Source organism: Bubalus bubalis, chromosome 2 (genome assembly GCF_019923935.1).
Source record: "Bubalus bubalis isolate 160015118507 breed Murrah chromosome 2, NDDB_SH_1, whole genome shotgun sequence".
Lineage (NCBI taxonomy): Eukaryota > Metazoa > Chordata > Mammalia > Artiodactyla > Bovidae > Bubalus > Bubalus bubalis.
In genome coordinates, this window is record NC_059158.1 from 122,953,967 (window position 1) to 122,977,262 (window position 23,296).

The following is a 23,296-nucleotide window of genomic DNA, read 5'->3' on the forward strand; positions in this document are numbered from 1 at the left end:
ATAACCAGGCAGAGAGGGGAGGCACTGCAGCCCAAGTAATGGGTTCCTTTCGCCAGGAGATTTCCTGCCCATGGAGGAAGCCCTTATAGCTCCTGGCCTCTTGGACAGTCCACTACCAAACTTGTGACTGGAGCTGCCAGCTGCCCTCATTTCCTCACTGCCAGTTCTCTCTTTTAACCTTTCTTGTCCTGGATTCTGCTTCTAAGTCTCAGCCCAAACCAGTGACCTCTTGAATGTTGAAATTGTGAGCAAGGTGGGGACCTCTACCTTGAAGGACACTGTCAGTAACTCCTTTTCCTGAGTTTGCTTTTTGCTATGCCACTGGCTGAAGAAAGAGACTTAGTCTAGTTGAGTTTTATCTCCTGCCACATCACAGCTCATGCCCCCAGTATTCCAGTGGTCCATGATTCCTCTGCCTCCAAGTGTCCTGCTGCTGTGATGCTATGCTTGCCATTTTTTCCCACCTGCAAGGCCGTCACCTTATTCTCCTCTATAGTTAACCCCCAGTCACCCCTTCAAACCCAGATCCAGTGGACAAGCTCTTTGTGGCATTCCCAGGCCTGCCTTCTCTGCCTCCAGGTCACACCTGTCCTCCTAGGGGCTCCAATCACCAACATCAATTTTCTAGAATTCAGTTGTATCCAGAACCATTCTGCATACTGGACTGATATCCCTTAAGGCAAAGGCTGTTATTACCTTCATCTCCCTAAACCCAGTGGGTTCACATTGTCTCTAGTGATAATAGCAGCAGCACAATGTTAGTGTTCGTTGCCCATCAGATGCCACCCTGGCCACCTTACACCATTTAAGTCATTTAATGCACACACAAATTATTACCACCTTCCTTATTTTACCAACAAGAAAAGTGAGATCTTCAAAGCTGGCATGACTTTCCCATGGCCACACAACCACTTGCAGGAAGTGAAATTGGAACTCAGGCATTTCAGCTTTCAGGGTCCATGTGTTAACTACTGTGCTATATAACCTCCCTGGTAGAGAGTACCTGGTGTAGGGAACAGAGCAAAGGGGTTTCTCTTAAGGGGCTCAGATCTTATTGGGACCAGACAAAGCACATGCTTTCACACACAGAGAAAACGTGGAAAAGCAATGAGAGGAAACATAATTAAATGCTAAAACATATGGGGTAGAGCACTGTTTCTTCAACTTGAATGTGTACATACATTACCTGGGGACCTTGTTAAACTATAGATTTGGATTCAGTCTCTATGGGGTGGGACCTGAGACTCTGCCTTTATAACAGTTCCCAAGTGATGCCAACGATACTGGTCCATGGCCCACACTTTTTGTAGCAAGGATGAGCTCAAAGGATTGAAATAGGTCAGAGGAGTCAGGTTTCACTGTGGGTTGGAGAGGTCCCATGACAATAAGCTGGGTCTGGGATGAGAGGAGTCAGGTTTCACTGTGGGTTGGAGAGGTCCCATGACAATAAGCTGGGTCTGGGATGAAGGCAGGGTCTGGACAGGCAGAGGAGATGGGGGTCATTGGTTCTGCTCTTGAGGGACTGAGAACAAGTGATTTCAGGGACCTGTGATTTGTGCCCCAACTCCCCATACCCGTTAACAAGCAGTTGCACTAAGCAGGAACTCCATGTGTGAATAGCCCATTTTTGAGAAAGCCTAGTCCTGACCATGTCAGGAAACATTTTGCAAATTCAGAAATCAGAGTCAAAGGAAGTCCTGTGTGCTCTACAAGTAGAAGCAGTAGTCAAAAGGGAACAATCTCTCCCCAAGTGGTTCCTCTTGGGGAGAGCATTTCTGCTGGCTCCAGAACTTTGGCCATCTATAAACCTTAGCAATGGAAAATGAGGAAATTCTTAAGGAGAAAGAGCTCTTGGCTAGCACTGAAGACGGAACGGCTCTCGACCAAACCATGTTGTCTAGGATGGAGACATTCGAAGTTAATGGTAAAGTACTACTCCCCAATAATGACATTGCCTGTGATGTCTTTCTCTTGGCAACATAGGAATAGACAAGTCCATTGAAAGTCTAGGTTTGCACCTTAGAGATTCAATGATGCATTTCTGGAATGCTTCCACTGGAGATTTGTATAATGCTAGTAATAGAAACTTTGTCTTTAGCATACAGTTGGGTTTTCTTTTTTTTTAGTTTCACAGCTCGTTTAAATTGTATTTAAATATTTTTCCCTTTCATTAATACTAATGCTTTTTGTATGTCCCTCCTTTTTACTAATGTCTCATTGACACACAGATTATGTCTGTGATGTTTGTAATAAAAGGAAAATGCAAAACAAGAGGGATGAAAAAGTTTTACAAAACTGAGGCCAAGTGTCATATTTATTTAATGTAATTCTGTTAAAATTCTTTAAGATAGCTTCTGTGAATACTCATGTGTTGCTCAGGGAATGCATTCTCTACTTGTGGGCTTCCTCAGTGGCTCAGTGGTAAAGAATCCTCCTGTAACGCAGGCGACTCGGGTTTGATCCCTGGGTCAGGAAGATACCCTGGAGAAGGAAATGGAAACCCACTTCAGTATTCTTGCCTGGGAAATTCCATGGACAGAGGAGCCTAGTGGGCTACAGTTGCAAAATGATGTAGCCTAGAGCTACAGCCCTAGTGGGCTACATGGGGTCACAAAAGAGTAAGACACGATTTAGCAACTAAACAACAAAGAGTACGTTATAGTGGCATAACTAGTCTGTCTTAAACGCAGAGTTTACAATTCAGCCAACTCTGTTGTTTTATTTTCTCCCTCAATGTTACACAGGTGATATATTTTTAAAAATCTCCTAGAACTCATAACATTGAAAGTCACCAATGAGTACTTCCCACAGGGGATCTCTGATTTCCTATTTCAGAATATCTTCTTGGAATTGTCTTCCAAGTCAATTAGTCATTCCCACTCTCCATCTTTTCTGGAAGTTGTATGTGTAGGAACAACTGCAGTTCTGTCCCCTGGCTTAACTGTCCCTCTTGTCCACGGTCTGTTGTACAAGTCAGTGGCTGGGAAGATAGGGTAACAAAGATGAAGGGTCTGGTGCTCTGCCTTTAGGTGTTCAAATGGGGTAACAATAAAGGCTGAATTACAGACGATTTTAGTAATCGTTGGCTATTCAGAACTTTGGAGAAGGCAGCGTTATGGACATGTGACTTTTTAAGATACTGAAAATGTTCAAGCAAAGTCAGGTGATCAAACAGACTCAGTACCTACTATCTGCTGAGCTCTGTACTCAGCTCCAAAATGATAGACAAGAATCAACCCAGTCTCTGGCCTCATGTAGGATGGAGGATATAGTACATGACTACATGGATGGAGGATGGCAGAGTGAGCCTATCCATAACTCATTGCTATACAATTTGTCACCAACTGTCACTGAGATTTGCACAGGACTTTATGGACAGATCTAATCTGGTGTGGGACCCTGGAGTGCAGAGCTGAGCTCTCTTCTAAAGTTTAATGGATAAAGAGGATCCATTAGAGAAAGGAAATGGAATCTGGAACAGGGGTAGGGCACCACACGCTTGTGATATTTTCACAAGGAATATTCAGGAAAAAACAAACAGCTCCATACTGTTTGGTTCAAAATTGGGTGGATAAACTCAGTGGGGATTGAGATTAGGACCAATTAAACCTGACCTTGTCCTGAAAGTGTCTACTGAAAAAAAATGCACAGTGTGAGAGTGGTGAGTTAATTTTTTTTTAATTGGGGGATAATTGCTTTATAATGTATTGGTCTCTGCTGTACAACAATGTGAATCAGCCATTGTTGTTGGTTAGTCATTATGCTGTGTTCCACTCTTTTGCAACCCCATGAGCATCCATGGGATTTTCCAGGTAAGAATACTGGAGTGGGTTGGCAGTTCCTTCTCCAGGGATTTTCCCAAACAGGGATTGAATCCACAACTCCTGTCACATCTCCTTCATTGCAGGTGGGTTCTTTCCTGCTGAGCCATCTTAGTTCATAAGTATATCCCCTCCCTCTAGAGCCTCTCTCCCACCCTCATCCCAACCCTCTAGGTTGTCACAGAGCACTAGGTCGAGTTTCCTGTGTTATACAGCAACTTTCCACTAGCTATCTATTTTACACATGGTAATGTATATTTTGGGCTTCCCTGGTGGCTCAAATAATAAATAATCTGTCTGCAATGCAGGAGGCCAGGGTTCAGTCCCTGGGTCAGGAAGATCCCCTGGAGAAGGGAAAGGTTACCCACTCCAGTATTCTTGTCTGGAGAATTCCATGGACAGAGGATTCTAGTGGGCTATATAGTCTATGAGGTCACAAAGAGTTAGACACAACTGAGCTACTAACACAACAACAACAAATGTATATATTTCAATGCTGTTTGGGACAAAATAAGGTCAATAGCCCCAGAGATAGCATTTCAAATAGCTCTGAGAAAATGTTCCAAAGAGGCAAAGGGGAAGGTCAGAGCATTATATGATTTTAGTGAAGGGGGTACTTGCAGTCAAGTACATATTTTGGCAGAGGCTTGCTCCCAATCACAAAGAGCAGATGTCACTGTTAATGATTTTAGTGCTTTTTCAGATGTGAGGAGAGGAAAGAATTGGGCTCATAAAATCTAATCCTATAAATATCTATCTGAAGACCTATTCTACCATTTTTCCCAGAGTACAAGAATGCCTCATTCTTGACCTCCACACTGAACTCCTTTCAGAGGGTGTTGAAAACGGCTTCAGAGGCTCATTATTTAATCCTTGTTAGAGGTAGATGGCAGGTGCCAATTTGTAGGTGGCAAGGGCAGTGGGGAGCTTTGTAGAGACTGAAGTTGGCTGAGAGGCAGTGATTTGCTCTTCAGTTACTTATCCTTACAGATGGGGGACGAGTTGGAAAGAGTCACCCTGGGGACAGAGAGGAGCTTGGCAGCCAGCGATGATGAGAGACTGTGGGTGTGTGGAAGGAAAAGAGAGGATGCTCTGGAAAAACAGAAGTCAGATCAGTAAGACTAGAGTAGGGGAGTCACGGCAAGTGAGGATGATGCGTAAGTCAAAGGTGAATCCTAGATTTCTAACTGGGGTTATAGATACCATGATGTAAAAATCTAACCACAATCACTCCTGTTTGGAGAGAACATTTTCCTGAATGCATCCACAAGTTCCTATCTCCTCATACAAAGAACATGGAATGCATGGAAATTTCTAGATGAATACCATTATGGATAATGTTCACTGTGAGATTATGTAACACCGGTACTCCCTCAGGGCTTACTGAGACTAAAAAAAAACTATTTGCTTCAGCACTAAATGGCTCCAGCCTCATCTATCTGTCTATCCTCATTTATCTGTCTGTCCATCTATCTATCTATCCATCATCTATCTGTCTACCTATCTCTCTGTCAACTGAAGATTGCTTAAGTTATCTGAAGAGGCTCCGCAGACTGCAGGCTCTGGCTGCCCTTAAGGCAATGAAACTCCAGGTCTTCCTTTATGAACAAATATCAGTTCCTCTTCCCTTCAACAATGGAGCATTTGAGCCCAAATGACAGAATACACACTTGCCTCTGTGGTCCATATCTTTCTGGAATGTACTTCTTTCACCTTCTTGAAAATATGAGCATTTCTCTGGCTCACATCTTGCTGTCACTCTCCTTACAGGATGGGTCTGATATCTGAATTTCTGTTACCAGATCAGCATGCTCTTGCTGGTTTCTGTGGAATGTAATCTAGCCCTCTCATGCAAAGCCCTCAATTATTTTACGTCTTGTATCTTTGATCATATTTATTCCCACCAATTTCCATCTGAAGAACATCCTTCTTGACAGAGAAGACCAGAAAAAATACAAATAGAGAAGTTATGGGAGGGGCATTGTTTGTTTTAATTAACATAGAGCATTGGCCCCAGCACTGGACCTAGCTGTCCCTTCTTCCTGCTCTGAAGTTAATTTTAAATATTCTGCTAACATGAAACTAAAAGACACTTACTCCTTGGAAGGAAAGTTATGACCAACCTAGATAGCATATTCAAAAGCAGAGGTATTACTTTGCCAACAAAGGTCCATCTAGTCAAGGCTATGGTTTTTCTTGTGGTCATGTATGGATGTGAGAGTTGGACTGTGAAGAAGACTGAGCGCCGAAGAATTGATTATTTTGAACTGTGGTGTTGGAGAAGACTCTTGAGAGTCCCTTGGACTGCAAGGAGATCCAACCAGTCCATCCTAAAGGAGATCAGTCCTGGGTGTTCATTGGAAGGACTGATGCTGAGGCTGAAACTCCAATACTTTGGCCACCTCATGCAAAGAGTTGACTCATTGAAAAAGACCCTGATGCTGGGAGGGATAGGGGGCAGGAGGAGAAGGGGACGACAGAGGATGAGATGGCTGGATGGCATCACCGACTCAATGGACATGAGTTTGAGTGAACTCCAGGATTGGTGATGGACTGGGAGGCCTGGCATGCTGTCATTCACGGGGTCACAAAGAGTCGGACACGACTGAGCGACTGAACTGAACAGACTTTAACTTTGGAGTCTATGCAGGGTCAGCCTTGCTGAAAGGACTACTTTCATTTCACATTGTTGTTCTGACTTTTGTGTTTTGTCATGTCCTTATTTCTCAACATTTTTTAAAAATCTGACTACCCAGAGGTGTTTTTCCACTTTTTATTGTGAAATATTTGTAATTTCACAGAAAGTTGCAAATAATGTACAGGGAAGTCTTTGTGACCTTCACCCATTTTCTTCCAGTAATAACATTTTACATAACTCTAGTACAATATGACAACCAGGGAACTGATATTCATACAATCCACAGAGCGTATGTAGGTTTCTTTAGTTTTACATGCACTCATTTGTGTGTGTGAATGTAGTTCTCTACAATTTTATCAGATGTGTATACCTGCGTAACCACTACCAAAATCAAGATATAGAACAATTTCATCACCACAGAATCTCCTTCATGGTATTTTTTAGAGACACACATGCCCTCTCTCCCATCCAACAATCACTATCCCCAGTGACCACTAATCAGCTCCTCCTCTTTATAATTTTTCTATTTAAAGAAAGTTACATGAACTACAAGTATGTAGCTTTTTAAAGATTGGCTTTTTTTCCCCTTTGAGATCCATCCAAGTTGTTGTATGTATCAATAGTTGGTTCTGAGTTTTACTGAGTATTATTTTGTGATATGACTGGACCACAATTGGTTTAACCATTCGCCCACTGAAAGACTTTCGGGTTGTTTCCAGTTTGGGGCCATTACAAATAAAGCTGCTATGCTTATTTATGGAAAAGTTTTTGTGCAAGCACAGATTTTCATTTCTCTGGGAAAAATGCCAAAAAGTGCAATTAATTGCTGGATTCTAGGTATGTTTCGGAGAAGGCAATGGCGCCCCACTTCAGTACTCTTGCCTGGAAAATCCCATGGATGGAGGAGCCTGGTAGGCTGCAGTCCATGGGGTCGCTAAGAATCGGACACGACTGAGCGACTTCACTTTCACTTTTTCACTTTCATGCATTGGAGAAGGAAATGGCAACCCACTCCAGTGTTCTTGCCTGGAGAATCCCAGGGGAAGGAGAGCCTGGTGGGCTGATGTCTATGGGGTCACACAGAGTCGGACATGACTGAAGTGACTTAGCAGCAGCAGCAGCAGGTATGTTTAGTATTATAAAAAGCAGTCGATCTGTTTTTCAAGTGTGGATGTTCCATTTTACATTCCCATCAGCAGTGTACAACTGATTCACTGTCTCTGCATCCTTGCCAGCAATTGGTATTATCACTATTTTTACTTTAGCCATTTTGATAAGCATGTGATAGTAATACTTTACTGTAATTTTAATTTGTATTTTCCTAGTAGCTAATGATGTTGAGGGAAATAGTTGGCTTAAAGCTCAACATTCAGAAAACTAAGATCGAGGTATCTGGTCCCATCACTTCATGGGAAATAGATGGGGAAACAGTGGAATCAGTGTCAGACTTTATTTTTCTGGGCTCCAAAATCACTGCAGATGGTGATTGCAGCCATGAAATTAAAAGACGCTTGCTCCTTGGAAGGAAAGTTATGACCAACCTAGATAGCATATTCAAAAGCAGAGGTATTACTTTGCCAACAAAGGTCCGTCTGGTCAAGGCTATGGTTTTTCCAGTGGTCATGTATGGATGTGAGAGTTGGACTATAAAGAAAGCTGAGCACTGAAGAATTGCTGCTTTTGAACTGTGGTGTTGGAGAAGAATCTTGAGAGTCCCTTGGACTGCAAGGAGATCCAACCAGTCCATCCTAAAGGAGATCAGTCCTGGGTGTTCATTGGAAGGACTGATGCTGAGGCTGAAACTCCAATACTTTGGCCACCTCATGCAAAGAGTTGACTCATTGAAAAAGACCCTGATGCTGGGAGGGATAGGGGGCAGGAGGAGAAGGGGACGACAGAGGATGAGATGGCTGGATGGCATCACCGACTCAATGGACATGAGTTTGAGTGAACTCCAGGATTGGTGATGGACTGGGAGGCCTGGCATGCTGTCATTCACGGGGTCACAAAGAGTCGGACACGACTGAGCGACTGAACTGAACAGACTTTAACTTTGGAGTCTATGCAGGGTCAGCCTTGCTGAAAGGACTACTTTCATTTCACATTGTTGTTCTGACTTTTGTGTTTTGTCATGTCCTTATTTCTCAACATTTTTTAAAAATCTGACTACCCAGAGGTGTTTTTCCACTTTTTATTGTGAAATATTTGTAATTTCACAGAAAGTTGCAAATAATGTACAGGGAAGTCTTTGTGACCTTCACCCATTTTCTTCCAGTAATAACATTTTACATAACTCTAGTACAATATGACAACCAGGGAACTGATATTCATACAATCCACAGAGCGTATGTAGGTTTCTTTAGTTTTACATGCACTCATTTGTGTGTGTGAATGTAGTTCTCTACAATTTTATCAGATGTGTATACCTGCGTAACCACTACCAAAATCAAGATATAGAACAATTTCATCACCACAGAATCTCCTTCATGGTATTTTTTAGAGACACACATGCCCTCTCTCCCATCCAACAATCACTATCCCCAGTGACCACTAATCAGCTCCTCCTCTTTATAATTTTTCTATTTAAAGAAAGTTACATGATCTACAAGTATGTAGCTTTTTAAAGATTGGCTTTTTTTCCCCTTTGAGATCCATCCAAGTTGTTGTATGTATCAATAGTTGGTTCTGAGTTTTACTGAGTATTATTTTGTGATATGACTGGACCACAATTGGTTTAACCATTCGCCCACTGAAAGACTTTTGGGTTGTTTCCAGTTTGGGGCCATTACAAATAAAGCTGCTATGCTTATTTATGGAAAAGTTTTTGTGCAAGCACAGATTTTCATTTCTCTGGGAAAAATGCCAAAAAGTGCAATTAATTGCTGGATTCTAGGTATGTTTCGGAGAAGGCAATGGCGCCCCACTTCAGTACTCTTGCCTGGAAAATCCCATGGATGGAGGAGCCTGGTAGGCTGCAGTCCATGGGGTCGCTAAGAATCGGACACGACTGAGCGACTTCACTTTCACTTTTTCACTTTCATGCATTGGAGAAGGAAATGGCAACCCACTCCAGTGTTCTTGCCTGGAGAATCCCAGGGGAAGGAGAGCCTGGTGGGCTGATGTCTATGGGGTCACACAGAGTCGGACATGACTGAAGTGACTTAGCAGCAGCAGCAGCAGGTATGTTTAGTATTATAAAAAGCAGTCGATCTGTTTTTCAAGTGTGGATGTTCCATTTTACATTCCCATCAGCAGTGTACAACTGATTCACTGTCTCTGCATCCTTGCCAGCAATTGGTATTATCACTATTTTTACTTTAGCCATTTTGATAAGCATGTGATAGTAATACTTTACTGTAATTTTAATTTGTATTTTCCTAGTAGCTAATGATGTTGAGGGAAATAGTTGGCTTAAAGCTCAACATTCAGAAAACTAAGATCGAGGTATCTGGTCCCATCACTTCATGGGAAATAGATGGGGAAACAGTGGAATCAGTGTCAGACTTTATTTTTCTGGGCTCCAAAATCACTGCAGATGGTGATTGCAGCCATGAAATTAAAAGACGCTTGCTCCTTGGAAGGAAAGTTATGACCAACCTAGATAGCATATTCAAAAGCAGAGGTATTACTTTGCCAACAAAGGTCCGTCTGGTCAAGGCTATGGTTTTTCCAGTGGTCATGTATGGATGTGAGAGTTGGACTATAAAGAAAGCTGAGCACTGAAGAATTGCTGCTTTTGAACTGTGGTGTTGGAGAAGAATCTTGAGAGTCCCTTGGACTGCAAGGAGATCCAACCAGTCCATCCTAAAGGAGATCAGTCCTGGGTGTTCATTGGAAGGACTGATGCTGAGGCTGAAACTCCAATACTTTGGCCACCTCATGCGAAGAGTTGACTCATTGAAAAAGACCCTGATGCTGGGAGGGATCGGGGGCAGGAGGAGAAGGGGACGACAGAGGATGAGATGGCTGGATGGCATCACTGACTCAATGCACATCAGTTTGAGTAATGGACAGGGAGGCTTGGCATGCTGCGATTCATGGGGTCGCAAAGAGTTGGACATGACTGAGCGAATGAACTGAACTGAACTGAATGATGTTGAATATCCTTTTATGTGTTCATTTGTCACTTATACACCCTCCTCAGAGAAATGTCTCTTTGTGTCTTTTGCCAATATTTTAATAGGATTTTTCTTTTTTACTAAGCTAAACTAAAGCTAAACTTTTTGAGAATTCTTCATATACTCAAAATATATATCCTTTGCTGGATATGCAGTTTGCAAATATTCTTTCTCAGTCTGTAATTTGTCATTTCATCCACTTAACAAAGTCTTTAATTAAATACTTTAAACAAAGTATTTAATTCTATTGGGGTCCAATTTATTGACATTTCCTTTTACGGATTGTGCTTTTGGTGTCAAGTCTGAGAACTTTTTACCTATCACTGGGTCCTAAAGATTTCTCCTATGTGTAATTCCAAAGCTTTTATAGTTTTATAATATAATATCATGGTTCATTTTGAGTTGATGTGAAGTTTAAGTCAAGGTTTGTTTATTTTGCCTATGGATGTCCAACTGCTTCAATACCATCTGCTGGTATTGAAGCAATCAGTACTATCCTTCCTCAAGTAAATTACTTTTGCACTTTTGTCAAAAATCAGTTGGGCACACTTGAAGGAAATGGCAACCCACTCCATTATCCTTGCCTGGAAAATCTCATGGATAGAGGAGCCTGGTGGGCTGCAGTCCATGGAGTCGCAAAGAATGATACACGACTGAGCAACTAACACTTACACTTACTTACTTGTATGAGTCTAGTTCTGTGTTCTTCATTCTGTCCATTAATCTACATGGCTATCCCTGCACCAATACCACACTGTCTTGATACTGTAGATTTATTGTAACTCTAAACATAATGTTATTTCTCACATTTTATTCTTCTTTTTCAAGATGATTTTAACTATTCTGGGGCTTGTGCCTTTCCATATAAATTTTGGGGTAAATTTATACCATCAAAAACCTTGCTGGATTTTGTAGGAATTATATTATACCTCTCAGTTCAGTTCAGTCGCTCAGTCATGTCCGACTCTTTGCAACCCCATGAATTGCAGCACGCCAGGCCTCCCTGTCCATCTACATAGTTCAAAAACTGACATCTTTATGTTGTTTTACAATTCAGGAACTTGGTATGTTCCCACATTTCTTTGGGTCTTTGTTGCTTTTTTTTTTTTTTTTAATGAAAATTTTGTAACTTTCGGGCATACCGATCTTGCGTACATTTTGTTAAATTTATATCAAAGTATTTGATTTTCTTTAGACTATTTATAAATGTGTGTTTTAAATTTTGATTTCCACTTGTTTGTCAGTTGTATATAGAAAAAAGGAGTGAGAACTCACGTCCTTGTCTTGTTCCCAGTCTAAGGAGGAAAGTTTTCTGTCTCACCATTAATAGTGGTATAGGCAGGGGGCTTCCCCGGCAGTCCAGTGTATAGACTTAGCCTTGCCGTGCAGGGGGTGTGGGTTCAATCCCTAGCTGGGGAATGGAGATCCTACATGCTTCTCCAGTGAAAAACCAAAACATAAAACAGAAGGAATATTGTAACAAATTCAACAAAGACTTTTAAAAAATGGTCCACATCAAAAAAAGAAAAAAGAGTGATATAAGCTTTAGATAGCTGTTAATACCCTTTTTAAAAAAAGAAAATTTGAGAATGTTCTCTTCTAATTTGCTGAGAGTTATATTATGAATGTGTTATTTATTATGAGAGTGATAATTATGACCGTTTATCATCAATTGGATTTTGTTAAGTACTTTTTTCTGCATTAACTAACTATACAGTTACATGATTTTTCTTCTTTAGTCGATTGATATGTAGATTACATTGATTTTCTAACATTGAACCAGTCATGCATACCTGGAAATCCCATTTAGTATATAAATCTTTTTAATGCTTTGTTGGGTATGGTTTACTGATATTTTGTTGAGGATTTTTGTGTCAACATTCATGAGACATACTGATCTTTAGTTTTCTTTTTGTACTGTCTTTGATTTTCATATTACGATAATACTTACAAAACGAGTTAAGAAGTGCTCTTTACTCTTCTGTAAACTGTAAGAGATTGTCTGAACTTAGTGTTAATTCTTTTCTTAAAGGTTTGTTAGGATATTGGACCTGGATATTTCTTTTATAGGAGATTTTAAATTACAAATTAAACTTGTTTAATAGGCATAGATATTTATATTATTTCTTTCACCTTGGTTGAGTTTTTGTAGTTTGTGATTTTTCAAGAATTGGTTCATTCCTTCTAAGTTGTTAGCATAAAGTTAGTAGTATTTTCTTGTTTTCTTTTTAATGGCTGCAGCATCTGTGGTGATACATCCTGTTTTACTCTTGATATTGGTGATTTGTGTCTTCTTTCTTTTTATCTTTGTCAGTCTTGATAGCGCTTTATCAATTTTTATTGATTTTATTCAAACAACCAGATTTTCGGTTTTTCATTTTCTCCCTTGTATTCTTATTTTAAATCTCGTTGATTTCTGCTCTGGTCTTTATTATTTCTTTTTTTTTTTTCCTGATTGTTTATGATTTACTTTTCTTTTATGTCTTCTTGAGGTAATAACTTAGTTTATTGATTTGAGGACTTTCCTCATTTGTATTTTAAACTTTTAGTGCTGTGAATTTCCTTTCCAGTGCTGCTTTAGAAACATTCCATAATTTGATATCTTTTATTTCCACTTTCATTCAATTCTTTTTAAGATTTTTTTCTTTGAGAATTTTCCTATGACCCATGCATTATTTAGAAGTTAAAAAAAGATTACAATTGTTTGAAGATTTTTCTGTTATTATCTTCTATTTTGATTCCATTATTGTCAGAGAATATCTGTAAATTTTAATTTCTTTTACAGTTTGTTGAGGTTTGTTTTATGACTCAAGATATGGTCTTAGTAAATATTCCATGTATTCATGGAGAGAATGCATATTCTGCTGTTGTTGCATGGAGCATTTTATAAATGTTAGTTAGATCCTGTTGGTGTTCAAGTTGTTCTATATTTTTGCTGATTTCCTATCAATTGCTGAGAATGGGGTGTTAATATCCCCAATTATAACTAGGATTTGTCCATTTCTCTTTTCAGCTATATCAATTCTGTTTCATGTGAAAAGAAGTTCTACTATTTGGTTTCTTATAGACATCTTATAAAGGGTCATAGTTTTTCATGCACTTTGCCAATTTCTGCCCTCTACTTGGTACAGTTAGATTATTTATGAAAGTAATTACAGGTATGTTAGGTTTAAAGCTGCCATCCTAGTTTGTGTTTTCTCTTTGTTTCTTCTATTTCCCATTCATCTGTTTCTCTTTTCTTATCTTCCTATAGGTTACTTGAGCACTTTTTAGAGTTCCATTTTTACTTATTGTAGTTTGTTTGTGGTACATTCCTTTGAATAGTTTATTTAGCAGTTTCTCTGTGCATTACAATATACATACATAACTTAGCACAGTCTGTGGTATCAACATTTTACCACTTTGTGAGTCAAGTGTAAAAATCTTATTTACATTTATGTCTTTTTATTGTCTTCACTTTTTAAAATGAATTGTCTGAGGTATTTCCTCTACATAAACTGAGAGCCACATTAGCTGGTATCATATATTTGTTTCAACCATCAATGGGATCTTTAAAAGCTGTGAGAAGAAGGATAATTTAATATATATCCTTGTATTTTACCCATTCTTCTTTCCCTTTTCTTGTTCTTCCCTTTGGAGGTGTCAAACCTTTTCCTACATCATTGCCATTCTATTTGAAGATTTCCTTTAGCCATTCTTCAAAGGTAAGTTCACGAGCAATAATTTCTATTAGTTTTCCTTCATCTGAGAACCTCTATTTTCAATCATTGTTAAAGGATGCACTAGAAATAGAATTCATGGTTGACAATTTCCTTCAGCACACAAAAAGTATTGTGCCACTTCTAGCTGATCTCTGTGGTTTCAGATGAAAAATCTACTGACATTCCAAATAGATATTACTTTATAAGTAATTTCTCCTTTCCCTCTGGCTGTTTTCAAGACTTTTTCTTTTGATTTTTAATTTTCTTTATCTCTAAATTTTTCAGATTTTTGCCTATGTATCTTGATATGGATTTCTTTGAATTTACCATGTTTGGGATTTGCTCAACTTCTTGGATCTGTAGGGTCTTTCATCAAATTTGAGAAATTTTCAGCTACCATTATTTCTTTGAGTTTTTTTTTTTTTTTTTTTTTTTGGCTTCACACTCTTTCTGGAACTTCAGTGATGAGTATTATGTGTTTTGTGTGCGTGTGTCTTTTTTTATTGACTCACACATCCCTGAGGCTCTGTTTGTTTGTCGTTTTATTGTTGTTGATTTTCTGTTTTTCAGATTGGGCAATCTCTATTGTTCTATCATTTAGTTGAGTGATTCTTTTGTCATATTTATTACACTATTGAGCCAATGTGGTGATGTTTAAAAAAGATTTTTGGCATTTTGAAATTATATAATTTCCACCTGAGTCTTTTATATATCTTCTATTTTGTCAGATTTTTTTTTTAAAGTTTTGTTTGTAAGTACTCATTAAAGCATTTTTGTGGTGGCTGCTTTAAAATTTTATTCAATAATTCCAACATTTGTGTCATCTCAATGATCTTAGGTTTAAGTTTCTTGCATAAACTATTTAGGTTTATTAGATAGATTCTGGCCAATTTTGTGGGTATCATTCTTGACAGTTTCTCCTAACCACTAAGAGATGAAATGATCGACATCAGTCAGTTCAGTTACTCAGTCGTGTCTAACTCTTTGCAACCCCAATGGACTGAAGCACGCCACACTCCCAGAGCTTGCTCAAACTCATGTCCATTGAGTCGGTGATGCCATCCAACCTTCTCATCCTCTGTCATCCCCTTCTCCCCCATGTTTGGGATTTGCTCAACTTCTTGGATCTGTAGGGTCTTTCATCAAATTTGAGAAATTTTCAATCTTTCCCATCTCAGGGTCTTTTCCAGTGAGTCAGCTCTTCGCATCAGGTAGCCAAAGTATTGGAGATTCAGCTTCAGCACCAGTCCTTCTGATGAATATTCAGGACTGATTTCCTTTAGGACTGACTGGTTTGATCTCTTTGCAGTCCAAGGGACTCTCAAGAGTCTTCTCCAACACCACAGTTCAAAAGCATCAATTCTTCGCCACTCAGCTTTCTTTATAGTCCAACTCTCACATCCATACATAACTACTGGAAAAACCATAGCTTTGACTAGATGGACCTTTTTTGGCAGAATAATGTCTCTGCTTTTTAATATGCTGTCTAGGTTGGTCATAGCTTTGCTTCCAAGGAGCAACCATCTTTTAATTTCATGGCTGCAGTCACCATCTGCAGTGATTTTGGAGCCCCAAAAAATAAAGCCTGTCACTGTTTCCATTGTTTCTCCATCTATTTGCCATGAAGTGATGGGACTGGATGCCATGATCTTCGTTTTTTTGAATGTTGAGTGTTAAGGCAACTTTTTCATTCTCCTCTTTCACTTTCGTCAAGAGGCTCTTTAGTTTTTCTTCGCTTTCTGCCATAAGGATGGTGTCATCTGCATATCTGAGGTTATTGATATTCCTCCCATCAATCTTGACTCCAGCTTGTGCTTCATCCAGTCTGGCATTTTGCACGATGTACTCTGCATATAAGTTAAATAAACAGGGTGACAATATACAGCCTTGATGTGCTCCTTTCCCAATTTGGAACCAGTCCATTGTGCCATGTCTGGTTCTAACTTTTGTTTCTTGACCTGTATACAGATTTCTCAGGAGGCAAATAAAGTGTTCTTGTATTCCCACCTCTTTAAGAATTTTCCACTGTTTGTTGTGATCCACACAATTAAAGGCTTTAGCATGGTCAATGAAGCAGAAGTAGATGATTTTCTGGAACTCTCTTGTTTTTTCGATGATCCAACAGATGTTGCTAATTTGATTTCTGGTGCCTCTGCTTTCTAAATCCAGCTTGAACATCTGGAAGCTCTCAGTTCACATACTGTTAAAGCCTAGCTTGGAGAATTTAGAGCATTACTTTGCTAGAATGTGAGATGAGTGCAATTGTGTGGTAGTTTGAACACTCTTTGTCATTGCCTTTCTTTGGGATTGGAATGAAAACAGACCTTTTCCAGTCCTGTGATCAGCAAATTTGCTGGCATATTGAGTGCAGCACTTTAAAAGCATCATCTTTTAGGATTTGAAATAGCTCAACTGGAATTCCATCACCTCCACTAGCTTTGTTCATAACAAGCTTCCTAAGGCCCACTTGACTTGGCTCTATGTGAGTGATCATACCATCATGGTTATCTAGGTCGTTAAGATCTTTTTTGTATAGTTCTATGTATTCTTGCCACCTGTTCTTAATATCTTCTGCTTCTGTTAATGATCAACATAGGGGTAAAGAATTTATCATATCCTTTGCTTTGTACAGAGAAAGTTAGACAAAACTTACGGATTTAAAGTTCCCAGGTCTAAAATACTTTGCCTTTATGCCAGTTATAGCTCTGAATTAAAAAGCATTCTGCATTTTGGACCTGAACTATTCCCACCTCCCTGTCATGTCTGTTTTTCCTCTTCTTATCCTTTTTCAAATGCCTTACACCATGTTCCTACCATGTAGTTGAAAATATCTGTATCTTCCATGCTGGCCCTCACCCCTACCTCTAGCATCTATGATATGTGTGTCTCTGAAACATAGTTTATCTTTCTATTCCCATCACATGTTAAGTTTCATCATGTTTTGTGCTGTCAATGAGACTGTATTTGCCATCCAACATCCTCTATTAAATGTGAGGCTTCCCATCACACTTATTCATTCTCACTATTATGACTATATGGTACCTGAGGTTTTAAGTTTCATTTCTGATGCTCTCCCAACACTTTTAAACTGGCAGTGTTCAACTCTGCACATATTTGGCACCCAGACTACTCATTCATTCATTCAACTAGCCAGTCGCCATTTTTCCAGCATATCATATTGATGCTGGAATGCAGCCTTAGGAACTTCCAGGCCATATAGAGGAGACTGAGATATAGAAACAGTTCAAGGTGCTCAGGGTCACAGCAGATAAAAACACAGTGATGTGGGGAAGCAGAGCAAGGTCCCACCCATCCCAGGGGAGCCTGAGGATCTATCTTGGAGCAGGGAAGTCTCTACTCTGCTCCCAAAGGATGAGTAAGAATTAGTTATGCACAAAGAAGGAAGGAATATTCCTTCCTTGGGTATTCAGAGGAGATATTCTGTCTGAAGTCAGAAGGGTGTAACCCCAGTGGTCTGGGCTCACCATTGGTCAGTATCAGGGGTGGAGGTGAGGTATAGAGGCATGGCCACAGGAGAGCTGGCTCCAGACCAGGCTACATGTACCCACAGGGGAGTTGTTTGTCCTGAGGGCAGTGAGCCCAAGGGCTGAAAACAAGGGAGCGACTGGGGCAGGGTGTGTGTTGGAAAACTCACTCAGGCTGCTATGTGGGCCTGGACTCCAGGGGTGCATGCAGGTAGAGAGGACACCCTGTGGTAGACAGAGACTAGCCTTGCGTCTTTAAGGAATATGAAGCAACTAATAAAAAGAATAGTTAAATCTCTATCTACTGAGAAAACTAGAAGGAAATCCAAGGAAAAATTCTTCATTGCAGAAGGAACATGTGCTTTAGTTGATTACATACTACTAAAGCACATGTGATAAGCACAACAAGATAAGCACATGTGCTATAGTAGTATGTATTTGTAACATGATATCATTAGTGTTAAACTAAAAGGAGAAACAGTCCATCTAGGAGGATATGGGTTTGTTCGGAAGGGGAAATGGGAGGAAGGCCGCATCCCAGAAAGCTAATGAAGCTTACCTCAGCAGGCTAGGACCTCAGGGGATTAATTATGAGAGTATTAATCCTTGAAATGCTCTCCATATTATTTGATAAATTATATTATGCATGTTTTACTTTCATAATTTAAAAATCTAAAGAAAAAGAACGCAAAGGCCTGGACAAAATTTGCAGATCTTGTCTTATAACCTAATGGGTTTTTCAACTGTTCCAAACCTCACTCACTGCTTATAAAATGGGAACAATCGTTTCCTCCAAAAATTTTGAAATTGAAATATGTTAATTCATCAGTTAATCTGATGTATATCTATTGAGCACCTCCTGTAGCAGGTGGCACACTGGGGCTTCCCAGTGAGCAAGGCCAATGTAATATCTGGCTTAAGGACCGTGCTCTTTCAGCAAAGAATATATGCAGAGGTGTTTTTCACCCAGCCACACAAATGAGTGTCTTCTTGCTTTGTGGAAGGAGGATCAAGGGGAGGATTTGGGTGTCATTGGTCTTTGTGTCTTTCCCCTCATGGAACCTCATGGAGAGCCCCTTGCTCACCCAGAGGGGATTTGGGCCCAGGCTAGGGACCTCTGCTCTCCACCCTCTCTAGCACCTGCTTTCTGCCTGTGTTCTACTTCAGATCCAAAGCCCAAGAGGAGAAATGGAATGAACTGCATCATGGTCCTAGTGATCACGTACCTGGTTCTGCTCACTGCGGGCGCTGGGCTCTTGGTGATACAAGGTAAAGCGTCTGAGTCCTGTCTGGTCCTTCCTTGGGTAACAATGTGGCCCCAAATGACAGAGGACTCAGGTTCAGGGGAGAGCCCTGGGGCCACTGCTGCCCATCTGCTGGGAGAGAGTTCTCAGGCCCTGGGAGGCCAGGGTGGTGAGGGGACGGGACGGGAAAGCAGAAAGGGGAATGTGTGTTACGTGTTACATGTGTGTGTGTATGTGTGTGTGTGAGGGGGGCAGGGAAGAGGGAGGCAAGGAGAAATAGACCACACATGTGTATGTCTGAAGCAGTGAAAGAGGCAGTGATTTCACACAGGTGTGCCTTATGCATCTCACATCAAGAATTCCCTCTCTGGGTGGGAAGGAGCTTTGTTTGTTTGTTTGTTTGTTTTAATTTATTTATTTTGATTGGAGGCTAGTTACTTTACAATATCGTAGTAGTTTTGCCATACACTGACGTGAATCAGCCATGGGTGTACATGTGTTCCCCATCCTGAACCCCCTCCCACCTCCCTCCCCCTCCCATCCTTCTGGGTCATCCCAGTGCACCAGCCCTGAGAATCCTGTCTCATGCACAAAACCTGGACTGGCAATCTGTTTCACATATGATAATATACATGTTTCAATGCTATTCTGTCAAATCATCCCACCCTTGCCTTCTCCCACAGAGTCCAAAAGACTGTTCTATACATCTGTGTCTCTTTTGCTGTCTCGCATACAGGGTTATCGTTACCATCTTTCTAAATTCCATATATATGCAATGGCAAGCCTCTCCAGTACTCTTGCCTAGAAAATCCCATGGTTGGAGGAGCCTGGTGGGCTACAGTCCATGGGGTCGCTACGAGTCGGATGCGACTGAGCGACTTCACTTTCACTTTTCACTTTCACGCAATGGAGAAGGAAATGGCAACCCACTCCAGTGTTCTTGCCTGGAGAATCCCAGTGACGGCAGAGCCTGGTGGGCTGCTGTCTATGGGGTCGCACAGAGTCGGACCCGACTGAAGCGACTTAGCAGCAGTAGCAGCAGCATACTGTATTGGTGTTTTTCTTTCTGGCTTACTTCACTCTGTATAATAGGCTCCAGTTTCATCCACCGCATTAGAACTGATTAAAATGTATTCTTTTTAACAGCTGAGTAATATTCCATTGTGTATATGTACCACAGTTTTCTTATCCATTCGTCTGCTGATGGACATCTAGGTTGCTTCCATGTCCTGGCTATTATAAACAGTGCTGTAATGAACATTGGGGTACACGTGTCTCTTTCAATTCTGGTTTAGGAAGGAGCTTTGTTGATTAGTGTTTCATTTCAACATTATTTGACTTTCAAAGTGCTCCCAGTCCAAATGATTAGGTCAGGAAGCAATTCCATCATACAGACAGTGAAGTTGCTCAAGCGTGTCATGTGCCCAGTTGTCATAAACACCCATCACACACATATTAATGCCCCACATGATTAGGCCAGGTCCGCATATTAGTGGCCATGCACTCATGCCCAAGCATGCACAAAGTTCTTAACTGCATGCAGGTTGATCATGGATACAGTGGCTGCACAGACTGTGCCAGTGTGTTCTATGGACATGTAACATCTGTGAGTGTGAAGTGCCCATGTGCAAGATACAGATAAAGCTCTGTGCTCACTCTAGGTCCTCATAGTACACAAAGCATGTGTTTACGTAGTCAGAACTCACAGAGTTATGCACATATAACACAGAATGTCAGGGTTATGTTCAAATGCCTTGGGCTTTAATGAAGTCCCTAAAAGAATGCTGAAGGGTTGGGGTGTGGGGTGTCCAGGTCTAAAACTGCAGGAGCGGCTCTGGATCCTGGAGATGCACTACAACAATGAAACGCAGGCCCAGCCCAAAGACGTCACCAAGCTGGAGGCCCTACAACAGCGGATGGACAACTTGATTCAGACCCCAGGTTGGTCCCTCCCCACTGAGTTGGGACTTTCCAGAGAGAATGGGAGTGGGGGATCTGCTTGTGTGTGGACAAGAGGGTCTCTAGACCTGAATTCCTTTCTTTGGCAGAGGGGCTTCCCAGACCCTGGCCTGGCATGAGACCCTGGAGGCCAAGAGAGGGGGTAAAGGCTGAATGAGGAGGGCGTGAAATTACAGGCACCCTGGGTGGCTGCAGACAGATCTGGAGAGAGTGGGGTCAGGAAGCTAGGAGCCAAGGACCCTGTCCAAATGATTATGACATCCAAGAGCCAAGGTCTTCAGTAATCATCCCAAGGTCAGGTCTGAGTCACAAAGCCCTCAGACCAGCCCAAAATGCTCAGGAGGGCAGGCAAAATGCAGAGCCTGGGGCGATTCCTAGGACCACTTCCAACTGGCAAACTGATACTAGTCTGTGGCTGAAGAGAGGAACGGTGGGCACCAAGCCAGTCTAGCCAAAGCAGGTACCATGGAGGGGAGAGGACATTGGACCTGCCCTTATAGAAGAGACCCCAGAATGCACCCTGGCTCCTCCCACATGTGGGGACGCAGAGAGAGGTGGCAGACTGCCACACACAAGTCCCCTGCACTCGACCCCTCAGGCCCCTTGTCTTGGGCTTCCAGCCTCCAAAACTGTAAGAAGTGAATTTCTTTGGCTAAGCCCCACCTCCCCAGTCCATAATGTGTTGTTATAGTGGCCAGAATGGACTAAGACAGGATAAGGAGCCCCGTCACATCCATCCAAGTCTTTGGGAGGCTGTCATCCCCAAAGCAGTCCTGGAAAGGGAAAGATCTGATATGGGTGACAGCAGCGATGGGTGCCATTTATCAGAGCCTGGGCATGCTTTCCATGTGGGTTTCCATGTGGCAGCCTCAGAACAGCCCTGCTTAACTGGTATATGAACCCTAGTTCACTGAAGAGAAAGCTGATGCTCCAAACGATGGAAGGTCAGGCCCAGGATCACTCAGCTAAAGGGGCAGTGCTGCTGTTCAAACCCGGGTCTGTCCGGCTCAACCTCCCTCTGGAGTCATCATCTATACAACTGAATTTTGCCTGCTGGGCCATGAGCTTCTTGTGGGAAGGCACTCCATCTTTTGTTCCTTCCACGCCATTTGGCTGATCCGTGGTGCCCGATGACACTTGTCGAGTGAATGATGGTGTGAGTGGCACTGTCGTCCTCACCTTGGTCATTGGGGCATGGTGTCTCTGCTCCTTTTCCTTAGGTCTTTCAGGTCCAAAGGGGCTCAGGGTGGACTTCGCCTTCCCCACCTGCCAGGACCGCTCACAGAGAAGTCATAGAAACCGCCTCTGTCTCCTGGCCCCATAATCCTTTTTCTCCTCCTTATCCAGGCTACATTCTGAATTCCTTTTCCTTTCCAGGACCCCCAGGACCCCGAGGCCCACCAGGAATCAAGGGAGAGGCAGGTGAGCAGGGGCTGGGCGTGTGTGCCAGCCAGGCAGCAGCCTGTCTCGGAGCAGTGCCACACACACCCCACCCTGAAAGTCTGAACTCCGAGTGGGGCCTGTGTGTGAGGGAGGTCACCTGGGGTGAGACCCTACATGTCCTGGGATGCTGGGAAGTACCTGCTTCACGGAGGAGACACCTAAGTGTGGATGGAAGGGTGAGGACACTGCAAGACTTGGTGCTCAGAGTACAAGCCTATGAGCATCCCTGGAGACAGTCAAGCTCATTGGTCCAGACTCCAGAGTCTGACACAACTGCCTTCACCAGAGACTGGTTGCACGACCTGGGGAGCACCCCTTTACCTCTCTGGGTCTCAGTTTCCATGCCTGTAAAATGGGGATAAGAATGCTTCAGACGATTACTGGGAAGTTAAAATTATAATTCAGAGCCTATGATTGGCTCTGTGTTTTAGGCTGTGGCCTTAATATGCTCAGGTGCCTTTCCAGTGGCCACGGCGAGGCTCGGATGTGGGGGCTCGGATGGCCCCGGGGAAGAGGGGCTTCGTCACTGTTACAGTCCACTCTGCCCTCCACTTAGACTCTCAAACCTCCAATCCCCAGAGGGGTGGAGGCTGCTGAGTTGTAAAGATGCCAGGAAAGCTGTTACTAAAGAAAGAGCAGAATGAGAGGATTTGCAAGAAAAGGGGAAATAGACTGAGAGCCTCTAAGTCTCCAGGACACTGAGACAGAAAGAAAAACACCACTAGTTGCAGAAGGGAAACTTGTTAGGAGGGAAAACTTTTTTTTTCCAGGAACTAATTTTTGGAAGGATTTTAATAGAAGGGGAAATCCCAGCAGGCCTAGTGTTCTAAGTCTCCAGCAGGGTTTTACTGGGGAAGGTTTTCAGAATGGAGGATGGGCAAACAGTA

The 23,296-nt window shown here is 41.9% G+C and overlaps 1 protein-coding gene across 1 annotated transcript in view; it reads left to right on the forward strand.

The window, feature by feature from the left end:
* The first annotated feature begins 1,710 nt into the window (after positions 1-1,710).
* Positions 1,711-23,296, forward strand: part of MARCO (macrophage receptor with collagenous structure) — a 35,726-nt gene continuing 14,140 nt past the window's right edge. The window contains exons 1-4 of the mRNA XM_006057157.3: positions 1,711-1,924; positions 18,931-19,032; positions 20,820-20,948; positions 22,344-22,388. Of these exons, the coding sequence (XP_006057219.3) occupies positions 1,816-1,924; positions 18,931-19,032; positions 20,820-20,948; positions 22,344-22,388 (385 nt within the window). The 5' untranslated portion in view covers positions 1,711-1,815. The remainder of the gene's footprint in view (positions 1,925-18,930; positions 19,033-20,819; positions 20,949-22,343; positions 22,389-23,296) is intronic.